The sequence below is a fragment of the Lipotes vexillifer genome, unplaced genomic scaffold, assembly GCF_000442215.2.
Source record: "Lipotes vexillifer unplaced genomic scaffold, Lipotes_vexillifer_v1.1 scaffold382, whole genome shotgun sequence".
NCBI classification, from domain to species: Eukaryota; Metazoa; Chordata; class Mammalia; order Artiodactyla; family Lipotidae; genus Lipotes; species Lipotes vexillifer.
Window position 1 is genome coordinate 11,446,777 of NW_006780611.1, and position 17,468 is coordinate 11,464,244.

Sequence of the window (17,468 nt, forward strand, 5' to 3'; positions counted from 1 at the left end):
CAAAGATTTAAAAGAACCATGATCCCCAGTGTAAGCCAAGCCATAGACCAAAAGCCCCTTGTACATGGCTGCTGGGCATGGGATTTGTAAGGTCTTTCTGGAGGGAGGGCAACTGGGAGATTTGGACCATAAGCCCAAGTGTACATGCCCTTGGGTCATTTTCCTTTTTCTCTTGTTGAGCAGTTCTTTCCAACTTTTCTGCAGTCGATGTGGGTTCTGGAGTCCCCTCCTCTCCTGAATTTCTCCAGGCCCCACCAGCTTGAGTGTAGGAAGGACATCACTTCAACCAGGAGCTGGCACTGTCCACTGCTCAGGTCAGTGGCCTCTACAGGATGCAAGGCCTGGGGTCCCTGAGGCTCCCCAGTCACCTCCGTGAGACTAGCAGGGCTTCCTATGAGCTCAGAACAGAGCTTCTCATGCCATGCCCATTTCTTGGAGTGACAATGGAGGCTGGTGCTTTGCTACCATGTCTGGGGCTGCAGCGCCCGACAGAAGCATGCTGAGTCCAGAGCTGCTCTTCCAAGCCTGACACCCCCAAGCCCTCACCCCACACCTTCTGCCTCCTGCCTCAGGGCAGGAGCCTCTTCCCCTCCCTGCACTGGGCCACACCACAGGGTATGGCATGTGGGATATTTGTTCCCTGAGCAGAGATCCAGCCGGCGCCCCCTGCATTGGAAGGGCAGAGCCTTAATCACTGCACTGCCAGGGAAGTCCCCGGGCTGGAATCTTGTCGTGTGCATTCATGCCTGCCAGGGGCAGACAGAAGTCCTCCATGAAACCAGACATGTCAGCATCTGAATAGGCTCTGACTGAGACATGGCATCTCAGAATAGGCTTAGCCCAGACCTCAAACTCACTCTAATGATAAATCAGTGGAAAGAGAAGACAATAGGAAAAGCAGGGAAACTGGGAGAAAAGGAAAACGGGGGTAAATGAAATGAGTACATGTATAAAAAGCTCTAATAATTCAGAACCTAAAAGAAGTGAATTTGAAAGAACAGTGAGTGTGTGCGCGCGTGCGCCTGTGTGGCAGAGACCTGTGACAGAGACAGAGAGGGAGGGAGAGAAAGAGGAGCTTGACCTTGCTGAAGGTCAAGGGACAAGGTAGATGGTTGACTTGTTTTTCTGGTCTCCACGTTACAACATGGAAACTTCTCCTTGGCTTTGCGGAAAGGACCATGGAAGGGACCAGGGGCTGGCAGGGCGGGAGGAAAGGCAGACCCTCTCCTTCTATTCCCCTCCCTCAACATCTACAGGGTCTCAGCGCACCTCCCCAGGCCTGCTGACATCCCAAGGGGGCAGTGACAAGTAATCCTGCTGCTTCAGGGCTTTGAAGAGCTGAATGGCCGGCACCTGGGGAATGGCCTGAGATGGGGGCTTCTTGGCCTGGAACACCTGGTTGAGGTCCTTGATCTCAGGACAGGGTCCTGGGGAGGTGGGCTTACTCTGGGGTGACAGAGGGCCAGACACTGGGCCAGGGAGGAAACAGTAGTCACCCACCTGCTGCAGCACGAGGAGCCCCTCAGGGGTTGGGGAGACTGAGAACACATCTGCCCGGGGCAGCCCTGGGCCCAGGACAGGACTGCTGGCTGCAGGCGGGGCAGGGCTGGCCAGAGGGGACTGGGGAAACTGGCCTGTGGTTGGAGGGAGATCCACATAGCCTTCGAACTCTGGCTTCAGTGGGGCTAGGGATCCAGGGGGACCATCAGCCAGTCCAGGGCAGAGGCTGGGGTTCCGGTCTGAGGGGAGGCTCAGAGGGGGAGCCTGGGAAGGAGATGGGGCCCCTGTGGGTGGGGTGAATGCCAGCTCTGCAGTGGTGACGTAACCAGTGGCCACAGTGCCTTCCTCAGGACCCCGGGAGCCAGTGGGCAGACCTGGGGGGGCCCTGTCCTTTGGGCCTTGATCACCCACCATCACTCCAGGCTCAGGAGGGACAGGGCCTGCCCCTGACTCCAGGGAAGGGCTCCCCTCGGTGCCTGGGCTGGACCTCAGGTCCGCATCCCTGGCTTTGCCCGGCCCCATCACCTGGGCCAGTGGGACCAGCTGCACCTGCCCCGCTGTGGGCAGACACAGGTACTCCAGGGACCCTGGGGGCTGCGGCTTCCTGCTCATGCCTGTCCGTAGGGACCCCTGCTGGCCCACGATGTCCGGCAGGGAGCGGCTGTCAAGCGGCCCCAGGTAGGGGCCATTGAAATCAAAGCCGGAAGCCTGGCTCTCAGGCCTGCTTGCGGGGGTGGCCAGCTCTGGCGGGGGCCTGGGCGGCTGCTCCGTGCAAAGGTCTGAGGTGACCAGAGTCACATCAGGCTCAGATGATGAGTCACAGGCATCTTTAGGGTCCTCTGTGGTGAGAGGTGACACCTCACTGTGCCCGAAGTCTACAGGGGATGCCCTGTGGGGAGAACAAGGGCAGGGACACTGGCACCACCCTGGACAGACACCTCAGCCCGCGCACAGGGAGCCAGGGGGTGGGATGGAGGCCGGGCTCCACCCAGAGCTCACAGGAAACGCAGAGCAGGGCGAGGTGAGGGAGCCGGCTGGGAACAGGAGACCGGGCGCCCCTCCAGCCTCCCTGTGGCTCCCCTCCAGCCCCCACGTTCTCCTTCAAGGTCATGCTCTGCCAGCTGTGGCCCCTCCCACCTCCCTCTCCTTGCCAGCACGCAGCGTCAGCGCCCAGCCTGGGCTCGGCCATGCCCTTGGCCTTCACCTGCCCCACCTGAGGCTTAGTGGTGAGCCAGCCGCTCAGGTGCTGAGGCCATGAGGCTTCGCAGATCCTCTGCCACCCAGTGGGACCAAGGTAGCGTGGCGTCTCCCTGGGCAGCGGGGCCAGGGGAGGTCGTCTGCTCCAGTCTCCGTCTTCTGGCCACGACCCTCCCTAAGCTGGGAATCGGGAAGCTCTTCCCGCCATCCAGCCGGGACACCTCTTACTTTAGTGCAGCCAGCCTCCAAGGCCCTGTTCCCGTTGAGCCCCAGGCTGAGGCCACCTCCCCTGAGCCCTGACGTGCAGGAGGGAGCCACCGTCCCACCTCCTAGGGATCCCGCGCCGACACTCACCCCTCCGGCTGAGCGAAGCTGCTGCCCCAGAGCCCCCTGTGTGCGTGGCTCCCGCTGCCGACGACGCGCGTGCCCTGTGGGAGCCAGAGCCCAGCGCGCCCATTCTGGGGAGAGAGAGGGCATTTGTGCCTGTGGGGTGGGGGCACCCCAGGAGGTGAGGTGGGGGGAGGGCCTTGAGGGTGGCGAGGGTTCAGGAGCCCCCAGATGTGGCGGCATCTCAGCATGGGCAGCAGCGACCACGCCCTTCTGACCCCAGGAACACAAGGCTAGAGAGGGGCTGGGACTTGGCTGGGGCCCTAGGGCAGCAAGAACGGGCAGCCTGTGCCCATGAGGACGCCCATCTGGGCTGCCCCTGTCTCCATGCTCACCCCTAGTCTCCTCCGTGCTGGCCGTGAGACCCTCCCAAGGCTGTCCTGGCCCTGCCTGCCTGACCAAAGGGCTCCCGCCCCCCACGTGCCGGGGCCCTCCCCGGTGTCCTCTCAGCCTCCCGTGCTGTGCCCCAGACTCACCGCCCACGCCCCTCAGGCCCCTTCTCCAAGGAGTCTTGTCTCCACCCTCCACTCGCCTTCTGCCAGCAGTGGCCTCTCCCATCTGCCACCACCCTCCAACCTTCAGAGCTCAGCACTGCTGCCCTGTCCTGGGGAAGCCACGTTGCTTCCCACCACCCCTCCTGCCCCCGATGTGACTAAGGCTCTCCTTGCGCCCCCCCAGGTCCTGGCATCCCCACGCCAGCCCTCTCTGCTGTTCCACGTGAGTCCCCGCGGGCGGGGTACCCTGTGCCTCGGGGGGGCCCAGGGGATCACAGTGCTGGGCTTGCAGGGGCCGGCCCGGCTCTTAGAGCTTCCCAGCCTCTACCCTGGCCACATAGCACCCCTACTCAAGGCCCACCGGAAGGGGAGGAGGACACGGGCGTGGGGACGTGGGCGCAGGAGCACAGGGGCCCAGCGGCTCCGCCGCCCTCACAGCCAGCCCCTACCTGGAACAGGTGGCTCTTGCTGGGGTTGGGGATTTTCTCCTCCCACTTCTGGTTCAGCCTGGAAAGACAGCAGGGAGGTGACCGCTGCCCAAGACCTCAGGGCAGCTGCCTCGAGCTCATGTACCGAGGTGAAAGTAAAGCCCAGGGAAGGGGCAGCTTTGACCAAGGCCCCACAGGGTGTGCGTTGCAGAGCAGAGACTAGAGAAAGTCAGCTGTGGGGTCCCTGGCATCATCTGGGGCCCTGGGTAGCGCCCTCCTCCATCTTGGAGTCGCCTTACCTGTACCCGTAGACGCCACAGAAGCGCAGGGACACGAGCAGGATCAAGGTGCTGATGACCAGGGTGAGCACCAGGACCCACATGGGCAGCACTTCCAGGCAGCCAGGAGGAAACAAGAGCATTAGCTTTGGGGGAGGGAAAGGGCTGGGGGCTCAGGAGATGAGGTGAAGTCGCCGCCTTGGCATGCAGAGGGGAAGAAAAGGCCAGAAACAGACTAAGAGGAGGACATTTGTCTGAGCCACCCACAGTGCTGGGTCGCTGGCAGGACACAGAGGGTTAGATTCTGTCCAGTAGCTGGTGTTGCTGTAGGTGGGCAGTGACTGCAGCCAGAGGCAATCATAGGGCACTTCCTGAAGGAGGCAGCATAGAAGGTGGTCATCAAGAACAGGGAGGCCTGGAGAGGCCGAGATGGGGAAAGGGGTGATGGTGGAGGAACCAGAAGGTGCAAAGGCCCATCAGGGGCCCTCACAACTCTCCACTTGGCCTCGAGCCCCTCAGAGGCTGGGCGCCTCCAGGACTCCCCTGGTCTCCTTCCCTTAGGTCCAGGGGCCCAGCCCTTCTTTCTGCTTGGTTGGGGTCCTCTTCCTCGTGCTCGTTCCGTGCTACGGCTGGCTGGGACTGGGGACCTTGCTGCCAACCCTTTTTCCTCTCTCTGCCACCACCTCCTGGACCTTGTTCTGTACTTGTCTCCTGGTGGCCGTTATGGCGATGGTGACAGATAACATGAAATTAGCAAGTGCAGATTGAGGGAAGGTTGCGAAATCAGACCAAAACTTTCCAATCCCAGGCCCCAGGCTGTAGTTCTTCATGGTAACAGAAAACTCGGGCTGAGTGGTCCCTGGGTAGTTGCTGCCACAAAAGCTAATGAAAGCATGGGCCATATTAATAGAAGGCTAAGGTCCAGGCTTAGGGAGACCTGTTGGTGAGACGTGCTTTCCTCTGCCCTCTCGAGACCTCACCTGCAATCCGTGTTGCACACCAGGTGTCACTTTCTCATCCCTAATGACACCTGGCAGGGAAGGATGCTAGCCTGGGGTGGGGTTACATCTCATGCCCATATTATCCCCGTCCTCTGCCCAGTGGGGCTGTGCCTGGAGGGGTGAGTGGGGGCCGGGAGGACATACCCCACTCAGTGTCCCAGGAGCTCTCCTCACTCCACTCGCTCCAGATCCCGTTGTAGCCTCGGGGGTCAGGTTTGACTCTCACTCTGGCCTGGTACCTGGTGGCAGTCTCCAGAGTTGGCAGGCACATGCTGTGGGCGTTCTGGAAGTCCTCTGTCTTGGTCTCCTGTGGGTGCAGGTGTATGAGCAGGTGCTCAGGTCTGGTGCACGTGGGCACAGCTATTAAGCCCTCCCACCTCAGCACCCAAGATTTTCTGCTACCCATCAGTCCCCAGCTTGTAGTCACATCAGATCTGAGGCAGCATCACTCCCACCACGGAGGACCATACTCCAGTGCCCACAGGGGAACAGCACCCAGACAGGATCAGGGACAGCACCTCTTTCAATGCACCCTGTGACATATGACAACACCGAAGCCCAGAAACCCTGAGGAGTCAGTCACCATGTCCCCACTCAGCCTCTCAGCTCCTCCTGGGACAGCCTGGACCCGAATTATGGCCTTCCCAGGAGTGCAGTGCAGGATGACTGGACTCTGGACCCTTAGACAGACGTTCAGGAGCCCAGGGACCACCTCCAGCTCCACCACTGACACACCCCCTTCTGGCCTCAGTTTACCCATTTCCAGCCTGAAGGTCTGGGGCTGGCTCTGAGGTTTCTGAACTGGCCTCTGTGGAGCCCCAGGCTCTGCCCACAGGCCCTGATGGATACCTGGGGGTGGGGCCCAGACACTGAGTCCCAGGCTGGAGCCCTGCCCACCTCACAGGGAGCAGCTGTCCTCTTAGCAGCTGCACATTTGCATTTCGGGTGAGATTCTCACGAAGAAATGCCCCCTTTATGACTTTTGAAAACCCTTCCTCCAGCTGTCTCTCGTCCTGAAGTCTACAGCTCCTTTGCGATTCAGGGTCACGTGTTCATTTTGGTCAAGCTCACATCAGCTCTGTGAGTCTCAGTTCCTTCACCAAGGACTTCACCTGACTGCACAGGGGCACGACCACCAAGTCCCAGTGGCTCCCTCTGACTGGGCACCTGCTGGGAGCCAGGAACCTGGCAGGTGGCACTCTCCCTGGTCTTTCTCGTTTCCCCCTTCCCCCATCCAGGCCACTCCTCGGGCACAGGCCCTCACCTCCCATGAGGTTGCTTCTTTCTTGTACTGGACCTGGAAGATGCAAGCTATGTGTTCATAGTTCATTTTTTCTTCTTTCCAGTGCAGGATGTAGCCGTCTCTGCCCTTGGTCACGTTGAGGGTTGGAGAAGCCATCTGGACTGGAGGGAGGGAAACTTTTAGAGAACATCATTTCTAACATTCCTCCAGTGGAATATCCCTTGTGTTCCATGCTGGTCACAGGTGCTCTCTCCACTGACCCAGGACCCCAGATTTCACCATCTCAGGGTCTTTGCAGCCCCACTTCACCATGTCATCTATTTTGACCTGAGCCGCCCTTCTCTTGGGAGATGCTGAGATACACTTGTTTTGCAGTGAAGTGACCAAAAGTATGGGTTACCCCTAGTATTTAAGCAGAAATAAAATTACTATTAATTTTTTCTAATCTACAGTACTGACAGTGTTCTAAGCATTATTATGAACGCTAAATCTACATGAATTATTTCTCTCAATTCTAACAGCAACCCTATGTAGTAAATACACAATTTGTCCACTTCTCAGACAGAGAACCGAGCCCCAGAGTGATCAGGTAACTTGCTAAGGACAAGCAGCTAACAAGTGGTAGAGACGAAGATTGCAACCTGGAGGATCCCAAAGGGTAAGCAGTGGATTCAAACCCAGGCGACTAGGACAAATTGGCTGCTGTCTCCGACACACACTAAAGACCGGGTGAAAGAACTTGATCATCATGAAGCAATGCAGGAGATTCCTTTGCATAAGGTCCTTGCTATGTACCAGGAATCAGGAAAATTAACCTGTAAGGAATTACAGTCCATTTGCATACGCGCTAGTCCCCAGTCCATTTGCATACGCTCTATGAAGAAGTAAGTCATAGATCAATTATCTTGAAGACTGAAAAGATCAGAGTCAGGGGAGGACTTTGGAAACCTGAAAGAGAAAAATCAAATCAGGGAAAGAAAGGGAAAATTGGGTGGGATGACCAAGAGGCCATGGGCAACAGTAGGAACTTCAGAGCAGCTGCCAAGTTGGAAGGGAGAATAGAGTTAAAAGAATGAGGTCAAGGTTTTAATATTGATCTTCTTGAGAAGATCGATTGCACCTTCCTTCATGTTATTTCTCATTGTCATTGCTGCATTATTGCTACTTGAGAACTTCCGGGACCCATGGGAATCATGTTTGTTCAGTTTGCTCCCTGGACTTTTCACTGAAAGTGTCAGACATGAAGACTGGGCCCTGAGAGGCCTGAGTTTATACGGGTTACAAAGGAAACAGCGCTGTCACAAGACTCTCCGTGCAGAAGGTTGGGGGCAAACTCACTGTTATCTGAGCTCTTTATAAGTTTCTCTTCCTCTTTTGGTCGAACAGAGACGATGTACTGGCTGTGGTTCCTGGGGTCAGGCACGGGAATCTGGCAGCAGTGCCGGACGTAAGGGCTGCTGGTCTCCTCGGTCTGCACTGGGGAACATTCTTCCTCCCTGAGGATCATGGCAAAGGGGAGGCAGGGGGAGGCAGGGCCACATGAGGGATGAGACCTCCGGATGAACTGTGGCTTCTGCTGGGCCCCCAGGGGCAGGAGGAGGCCAGGAGAGGGCTAAGCCTAGAGGAGCAGAGGGGACAGAGGCGGGGGACACTCACCTTGCACTGGGGCCGGACTTGTAGAACAGGGTGAAGGAGACGGAGCTGGTCACCTCGGACCTCACTTCCCAGGAGCAGCGGAGCAGGGTAGCCCCGTCAAAGAAGCACTGGAGGTTCTGGGGCTGGGACTCATTCCCTGGGAGGGAGACAGTCCCTCATTCAGTCCTCGTTCGTTCATTCCCTAGCCCTCAGTGGGCCCACCATGAGGCTCATCACAGAGAGATTATGGGCATTGGAGCCAAAAAGGCCAGGGGTTAAACTCAGCCCGAAGGGCCAGCTGTGTAAACACAGGTCAGAGAGTGAATTCTGTGAGCCTTCACACCCCCCTGTGCAAAGCTGGGAGGGCATGTCAGCCTCAGGGTTTGGGAATTTAACGCAATCACGTTGGTATAGTCTGCGTATGGTGCAGCTCTCACCAAAACACAGATGCTCATATGCCATTGTGATTAAATTGTAATTGTTCCTCCACAGAAAGTGGGCAACAAACTGGGGCCCAGAAGGGAGTAAGATGCAGCCGCTGCCTCTGCAGAGTCACAGTAGGGACGGGGTGGGCCAGGGAAGTCACTGTGAACACGTGGCTCAGAGCCTCCGTGGATCCCATGGTGCGGACCCCTGGACGCTTTCTGTCCAGGAGCTGTAATGAGCTTCCCTCCCCACAGGGGGGCAGTGTCCCAATTCCGACTCTGTTACCTGGCGGGGAAGCCCAGCGAACCTCTGTGCTCCACTGGCTGGGCCGTCCCGAGAGCCCCGAGCCCGGGGCCAGCCTGGTGCGCACTCGGGCCACATAGGTGCTGCTGGGCATGAGGTCCTCTGCCCCCAGCATGGCCCAGGAGGCGCTGGAGTAGATGGTGGGGGCGTCCTGGGGGAGAGAGGGGCTGCTGGAGCAGGGCCGGCTGGGCCAGGTCCCCGTGGGCGCAGGGCACAGCTGGTGGGGTCCCTACCTCCCAGGAGTCCTGAAGCCGCCTGTAGACCACCTCAAACTCCAGGCTGGACAGCCAGTGGCTCTGGGAACCCCCATGGGCCACACTCCAGGACAGCAGGAAACCGTCCCCAGCAGCACTGATGTTGAGGTCCCTGGGTGCGGGGGGCTGCACTGGAGGCAGAGGAAGGAAAGGGTCCCTAAGGGGCTGGACGACTGTGTGGGAGGTTCAGGGCCTGCATGACCCATGTGTGGACAGACTTGGGTTCCAGGCCAAGCACTGCCGCCACGGACTGAGCGACCTTGGAGAGACCCCTCACCTCTGTGGGCCTCAGACCTTCATCTGCTGAATTGTGAGGTTTCAATGTGTATGTGAATGAAGATGTGCAGACTGCTGGGTGCACAGAACATAAGCTCCATGCAAAGCGCTGGCAGTTACACTCCAAGTGGAGCTTCCTTCTGTCCCCACTGTCCGTGAGGAGATGTGTGTGGCCTCCTTCCCAGCAGAGGGCGCTGTGACTCATGTGACACCCTCTCCTGTCCACACTTTCTTATTTCAGTGTCCAGTGTCATCCTGCACTTCTCAGTGCCCAGCAGACATGTCTCCTCCTCTAGAACATTCTTGGGCCCCTCCTCCAGGCAGAATCCCTTGCTCCTTTTCCTGCCCCACCATAGCCTTTTGTATGATCCTTATAGCCCTGGAGGATATAGATGCTTCCACATCTGCCCCCTCAAGTAGTCCAGGAGCTTGTGGATGTCAGGGGTGGGGTCCTGACCCCCTTGCCTCTCCCCAGGGCCTGAGATGAGTGGTTCATTGCATATGGGGACAAAGTGAATGAATCAATGAAGGAATAAATGAATGAGTACATGTAGGTCCACCTTCAGAGACTTTTCATGAATTCATTCCATCACCAACAGCAAGCAGACACCTGCTGGGACCTACAGGATTGGGTGAGCAGAGTCATCCATGAATGGCATGGCTGCAGACTTCCTGAAGCTTCTATATCTGAATGCTGAGAGATGACTTTCCAACACAAAAAATTCCGTAAGGGACAAACGAGATGTCAATATTCTATGCCGGACAGGGGACAGGGCATGATAGAGCGTGTCAGAGCTGGAGCCTCAGAAAATTTTCAGCCCAGAATGGCAGATCCAGAGCACTGCTGCCCCAGCCCCAGCCCCAGCAGGCATCACTAATCAATCATGCACTCCTAGCCCCTGAGCCTGTCATGCAGTGGGACTCCTTGTCAGCCTGGAGCCCTAGGAAGCTGCTTCCAACTGAACAGACTGGGAAACCAATGGAAAACCTATTCATCCAACCTGAGAGATGTAGTCCATGAGCTCATTTCACAGGTGGAGGTGACAGAGGACGTGAAATATTCAGATTCCCACACGTGTAACCTCAGAGCAGATCAGATGCACATCTCTCTGTTCCCCAGCACCTCAAGGTCTCCCTGATTCATTGCCTAAATGGTTTGGGCTAAAACTGAACTTCCCACTCAACATATGCTCCAGCAGGCAAATGCCGCACTGCCCTCGCCATTTCTAAGTGGTCCCCATCTCAACCATGACACCTGACATCATCCCTAAGCTTCACAGGGCCAGGGACACTGATGGCTTGTTCACTGCTTTCCTGTATGTGCAAGTGTTCTATTGAAGAGCAGATTAATGAATGAATTGCTTGTGTATCCTAACTTTGATTTGTATCCCTCCAATTTCCCATCCCTTGGCCATACAGCAGTTGAATCCCTATCATTTCTCCCTGGGATGAGTACCTTAGGTCACGTTCTGTTCTCCATCCTCCCACCACCTCCTGTCACCTGCCATCTACACTGTACATCACCCACCTCTGACATCCTCACACCCACATCTGATCATGACATGCTCTTTCAGTGGCTCTCCATGGTCTAGATGTTGACCCCTAAACAACTCCTTTGCAGAGCACAGAAGCCTCTCCAGGCCAGGCCCCTGCCCTCCCTGCCCCCCTCCTTACCACTGCCCAGTCCTTTTGAAGTTGATGCTTCTGAGACACAATTACTTGCGGGTTTCCCAACCTGCCTCGTCCTCCCGAGTCGCCCAGTCTTTGCACACACTCCTTGCTCTGCCAAGGATGCTCTTCCCACTCTGCTCCCTCCCACCCTTCAGATCTCCCTGCAAAGCTCCCTCCTTGGGGAAGCCCGTCCTGACCTCCCAGGGGTCCCTTGTCCACTACCCCTCGGCACGTGGCACACACCCGCCTTCAGTAAGTGATCACACCCGACAACATCTGGTGTGTCCCGCACTGTACGCTCTGAGCTCCACCGGGACGGGACTCCTTCTCATCCATCAGACACATGTTTTGAGACATTGTTTGGAGTGAATTCATCACAGCCTAACCCATCCCCTCCTCCAGGCAACAGTTCTGTGCTGCTGTGATGAACAGAGGCAGGAAGCAAAGGCTGGAGCCCCTTCCCCATCCGACACTTGCAAGGAACAGCAGGTGGCCCAGGGTTTGGGATCCAGGACAATAAATTCAGACACTAGCATCTGAGTACCTAACCCTGGGCAAGTTCCTGCTCTCTCAGCCTGTTTCATCATCTGTGAAATGGGGTAAAAAGTAGTGCATGACACCACACATTATTGTAATGATTAAATAAGATCAAGTAGTGTTTCCTGCAGATTTCTTGCCATGTCAATATTAAGTTTTAAAAATGACCCCATGTTTATTTCAGGGTCATTCTAAGCACAAATATAATTGAATTAATGTAATGAAAGTGTTGGTTATATTTCTGTCTGAGGTGCAGTTAAGTGAAGCCCGACTATTTATATAAAATGATCATCGACTCCCACCCAAGACCATTGACTTTCTTAGGCTCTGTGGACACACAGAGCACACACTGGGGGCTGCGCAGCGAGGGCAGTAAGGGCATGACCTTCATCTCCAACATGCAGAGAGCTCTCGGCAAGTCCGGCCCATCACTATCCTCATGGTTCATGGTAGCACTTTGGAAAAGTTTCGTAACTGCTCTGGGTCTCAAATGCCTCATCTATTAAATGGGTTGTCACAGACGTTCCATGAGGCCAAATTGATGAAAGAATAAAGTTTGTATCTGCCTAGGAAGGACTGTTCTTCTAGACGGGAAGCCTCAGGTCTGGAAGGCAATAACTTGGCAGGTGCTGGAACATCTGGGAGGGGGTGGGTACCTTTGGCTGGGGCTCCTCACCTTGAACCTGACCCAATGCCTCCATCTAAGGAGACCGTATCCTCTTCCCCCAAGAACCAAACCCAACTCAAGCCTCTGTCTACACCCCTTGAAGGATCTCCCTCCCTGGCCCATCTCTTGCAGCCCGGACACCCCTGTCCACATAAGGGACCACCCTTGGCCAGGGCCCCCAGGCCTCACCATGCTGACTCAGAGTAACGGTGAGCTGGGCACCCAGAGGCTGGTCTGGTCGGAATGAGAAGAAGTCATGGTCAGCAATGACAAAAACTTTGTAGGGAATGACACATATTCTGGGCACACAGCCGGGACAATGGCCATCGAACCAGGGCATGTCATCACTGAGACTGCAGGACACTGGCTGTGGAAGGCCCCTGTCAGGAGAGGATGCAGGTTAGCCCAGAGAGAAGAAGAATCACTCATTCACAAACATTATTGAGTGGTTCCCATGTGTAAAGCTTTGTTTAGGATCAGGGGACCTGGCAGGGAACAAAACACACAGAAATCCCTGTCAACAGAGCTGACATCCTAATAGAGGGAGATACACATGAAACAACTGAAGAAACTAGGTCGTGTGTCAGATGGAGAACACTGTGCATAGACAAGTCAAGAAGGAAAGAGGTATGAAGAGGCCAGAAGGGCTGGGTTGGGGATACAATTCGAAATAAGGGAGGCAGGAAAGGTCTCTTAGAAAAGGTGACATCTGAGCAGAAACTTGAAGGAGATGAGAGAGGACTCCATGTGGATTCTGAAAGGGGATTTTGGGGAAAGGGGATTTCAGTTAAAGGGAACAGCAAGTGCAAAGGCCCTGGGGTAGGCACAGGTTTGGAGTGCTGTATAACTATAGGCAGTTAACCAGTGTGCACAGAGTAGAGATGTAAGGGTGGGAGGTCTAGAAGCCTAGTTGTGGGAGGTGATGGGAGGCCAGTGCTCAAAAGGGATTTAAGGAAATTTGATTATTTTGATTTCACTGGAACTGGGGAAAATTCAGAGTTATGAGCAAAAGGGAGGGACATTTTGGCAGCTTTGAAAGGGTTCCTCTGGCTCCTGGGCTGCGGATAGACTGGGTCTCAGGGGGTGGCGATATTGGAAGGGGAGGGACCAGTTAGGAGGCTTTTGGACTATCTCAGTGATAGGAAGTGTTTTGAACCATGATGTTAGCCAGATTCACATCCTATTTGAAGATAAAGTTGACAGCATTTGCTGATGGATTGAATGCTGTGGTGGAGAAGGAAAGGAGGGAAAGGCGACTGAAAGACAAAAGAGTGGGGACTGTGGTGGCAGCGATGTCCTTGAGCAGCAAGACCAGGTGGGACCCCGGCTGCAGCCTCAGGCAGCCCTGGGACAGGGCGGATCCTGCAGGGCGGGGCCAGGAAGGCGGCAGACGTGTGAGGTGGGGGGCTAGGGGTCGGGGTGGGAGGATCTGTTGTCCCCGAGCAGAAGGAAGCGGGTCACGGCTAAGGGTGGGAGGTGGAGTGGGGGCTGAGGACAGTGGACAAGGAAGACTGAGGCTCCCGGGAGGGCAGGAGAGAGAGCGGAAGGGCAGTGACGCCGTGGGGTGAGAGCGGCTCCTTCCCAGGGGTGGCCTCCAGGGGACACCCCAGACCCTGTGATGCCAGCTGTTTCATTATTTCTATTATAGTGAGTCAGACTCTCACCAAATCCCAGAATGGTGGGAGCACCTTCCCAAATGGGGTAGGCCCCCGGAGACCCTGTGAGGAGACAGGAGAAACCACCACTCTGAAGGTGGCAGGGCCCGGGGGGCACGTGGAGCCCAGCTATGCAGGCTGGACGCAGGACACTGGTCTCGCTCAGGCCACTTCCCCACCGTGTGGCCTGGGGGAGGGACCTCACCTCCACGGCCTCGGTTTCCTCATCTGTGAATTGGGCATCATATCCCTGCCCACCTCACAGGGAGGATGAACCGAGATCGATTTCTGCCTGGTGATCTTGTTCAATTGTGACAAAACAAGAGAAGATTATCACCATCACCATCATAACAATGATATTAACACAGGAGGCTCTTCCCCCAAACCTGATGTCAGACACCGGCCCGCAGGCCTGGCAGGCTGCCTGATGGGGCAGCAGCTCCTGGGCAGGGGCCTCCCCGCCCCGTCCTCCGTCCAGCCCCGACCCCGGCACAGTCCCCACAGCAGAGACCCTTCCTGCCCTCCGGCCCCGGGCCCTGCCTCACTCGCCTGTTCAGCCTGCGGTGGAGGGTCACGTTGACCAGCCGCTGGGCATCCTGGGTGTCCGCCCACCTGCAGACGATGTGGCTGGGGGGGGCGGTAATCACCATCACCATCATAACAATGATATTAACACAGGAGGCTCTTCCCCCAAACCTGATGTCAGACACCGGCCCGCAGGCCTGGCAGGCTGCCTGATGGGGCAGCAGCTCCTGGGCAGGGGCCTCCCCGCCCCGTCCTCCGTCCAGCCCCGACCCCGGCACAGTCCCCACAGCAGAGACCCTTCCTGCCCTCCGGCCCCGGGCCCTGCCTCACTCGCCTGTTCAGCCTGCGGTGGAGGGTCACGTTGACCAGCCGCTGGGCATCCTGGGTGTCCGCCCACCTGCAGACGATGTGGCTGGTGTAGTCGTTATGGCAGCGCAGGGTCTGCAGGGGGAAGGTCCCTGACAGGGGGAGGCAGAAAGGGGGTCACACCTCTCCCCTCCAGATGTCCCTTGTCACCGCCCCTCTCAGCCCCTCCTGGTGTGTGGCACTGGGGAGACGTCTCCCAGAGTCCCGTAGAGGCGTCTCCCAGAGTCCCGTAGAGGCTCCTGGAGGCCAGACAGAGGTCCCCAGGAGCCCTGGGTGGGGCTGGGGGCTCTGCAGCTGTGAGGGTGCCAGCCGCGGACCCTCCTGTCTGCACAGAAACACATAGTCTAGTTGATTCACAGTATATATCCTGAGCCCCCACCTTGCCCTGCTCCTGGAACAGGGTCCCTCTCACTCCAGGGTGGGGACAGGCATCAGGCACACGCCCTGCCCCTGGGCCCCGAGTGCGTGCAGCCTGGGAGCAGAGGCACAAACCCACCCCTAAGGGGTAGTGTGGCAGGGCCTTACTCTGGGACGTCCCCACACTGCTCTCGTGGTCAGCTGCTGGGAAAGGGAGCGTGGTCTCCAGGGTTATCAGGGGAGCCAAGCTCTCAGCGAGCTCTTGGGGAGGGGGGTTCACGGGCCTGAAGAGCCTGGGGAGCATCTCAGCAGGGCCTCCAGGCAGGAGGAGAGACCCCCAGGCCGAGGGTCCCCAGGAGCAAAGGTGCTGTGGTGGGAACTGGTTGAGGCCATCTAGGTGCCGATGTCTGGGGGCGAGGGAGGGTCAGAGAAAGGAATGGAATGGCCAGGGAGGGGGTCAGAGGCCTCAGATGCCGCAATGAGAAATGTGGGCAGAGAAGCCACACAACCGGAGAGGGCCTTTACAGGAGGCCAGAGAAGAATGAGCGGGAACGTGAGAGGAGGGAAGAGGGGACTCCAGGGACCATGAGGAGAGAAGAGAAATAGCAGGGGGTGCCGGGGGCAAGGAAGGAAGGGAGGGAAGCCTGGGGCGTAGGGTCTGGAGCTTCCTTAGGCATGGGGCACAGAAGTGAGAAGGCGGAGGGAGAGGGGGAGGGAGCAGTCGGGCTCACCTTGGGCCCCTGCCACGCAGGGCCCCCAGCAGAGCAGCAGCAGGGCCAGGGGAAGCGGTCCCCGGGGCAACGCCATCTCTGGAGTCAGCTCTGGAAGAGCAGGTGGCTGGCTCAGGTGGGTCCAGGTCTGGGTAGGGTCTGGACTCCTCACTGTTCTAGAATCTTGTGTTCCTACCCAGCTGGGGGCCAGGCCAGACCCATGCCCTCTACGCTTGGGGATCCTCTCTCTAGGACCCTGCCTCTTCTGGGCCTGCGGAAGGAAGCGTCAGCCCTTGGGACTTGGCCCACGTGGTGGGGCGGACCCAGGAGTGGCCCTGACGCCTGGGCTCCAACTCCCACTGCTGCCTCAGCCTGGCACCTGGGACAGTCCCTTCTCCTCAGCCTCAGTGCCTGGGACGTGACCTTGAGGGAGATGAACTTAATGGCCTCTGAAGATGTGGGTTCCCACTGGATCGCACATTGGGTACCCTGTGCACCGGTGTTGAGAAAAATCTAAGAGGGAGGCCTGGTATTTGATTTGTCCCTGGGTCCCCCTGGTACTGACCCACATCTGCCTGAGGGAGTCACTGGGTGTTGGGAGTGTGATCCTCCTCTGGATGTGAGCACATGCACGCTCACACACACAAGCTCATACACACGCAGGGGCCTGGGACTCTCCCTGCCCTTTTCCATTTACCTCATTCCTCCCACACCACCGCCTGAAATGCCAGTTCCCTTTTCTCCGCAGAAGCCTGGGGATCTCCTTTTCTCATTTCATCCAGCCCTGGTAAGTACCAGGAGAGTAATAGAGAGGACTGTGACTCCTTTTCTGCCCATAAGATTGTCTAAAACTTCACTCAAGCTGTACACATGCACATCAGAAGCTGCCTTTCTGGGAAAAGCACGGCCCTGGGCTCAGCCAAACTGACTTTCAACACAGGCTGTGCCCCTCCTGTGCACTGGCTGACTCACCAATGCTCCCTGAACCTTGCTCTCTGCATCTGTAAAATAAGCACAACCCAACGTATCTCACATGGTGGTCATGAGGAGAACCAAACTCAATGATGTTTACAGTGTGGTTAGTCCTGGAGCTGGGGGACAGTATTGTCCACTTTAGGTCCTGCAGGGGGCAATGCCATGGCAGGCTTGGGAGAGTCTGTGGGAGCTGGGGCAGCTTGCTCTGTCTACCTGTAACTTGCCTAAAAACTCAGAGCTTCTCTTTTGGTCTTAGCACAAATGTAAATACTGCACATGTAAAGAGGTCAATTCATCTGAAAGTCAGTTATAGGTTTAACACAATTCTAATCAAAAATTAACAAGATTTTTTTTTCTTGTGGGAACTCAGAAGAAAAAAAATATATATGTGAGGACAGTTAATGAGATTTTTTAAAATAAGGAGTCTCATAGAAAACAAACTTATGGTTACCAAAGGGCAAGTGGGGGAGGGATAAATTGGGAGTATGGGATTAACAGATATACACTACCATATATAAAATAGATAAACAACAAGGATTTACTGTATAGCACAGGGAACTATATTCAATATCTTGTAATAAAC

At 56.7% G+C, this 17,468-nt stretch overlaps 1 protein-coding gene across 1 annotated transcript; it reads right to left on the reverse strand.

Annotated features, from left to right (window-relative positions):
• Positions 1 to 1,260: 1,260 nt before the first annotated feature.
• CSF2RB (colony stimulating factor 2 receptor subunit beta) lies at positions 1,261 to 16,007 on the reverse strand. Its single transcript, XM_007454075.1, has 13 exons — positions 15,932 to 16,007; positions 14,812 to 14,935; positions 12,487 to 12,677; positions 9,126 to 9,277; positions 8,875 to 9,043; positions 8,185 to 8,320; positions 7,867 to 8,024; positions 6,550 to 6,689; positions 5,430 to 5,592; positions 4,306 to 4,396; positions 4,028 to 4,085; positions 3,052 to 3,155; positions 1,261 to 2,389 (listed from the first exon to the last, which is right to left on the reverse strand). The coding sequence occupies exons 1-13, from the start codon at positions 16,005 to 16,007 to the stop codon at positions 1,261 to 1,263; spliced, it is 2,691 nt and encodes an 896-aa protein (XP_007454137.1).
• Between the last annotated feature and the right edge of the window lie 1,461 nt (positions 16,008 to 17,468).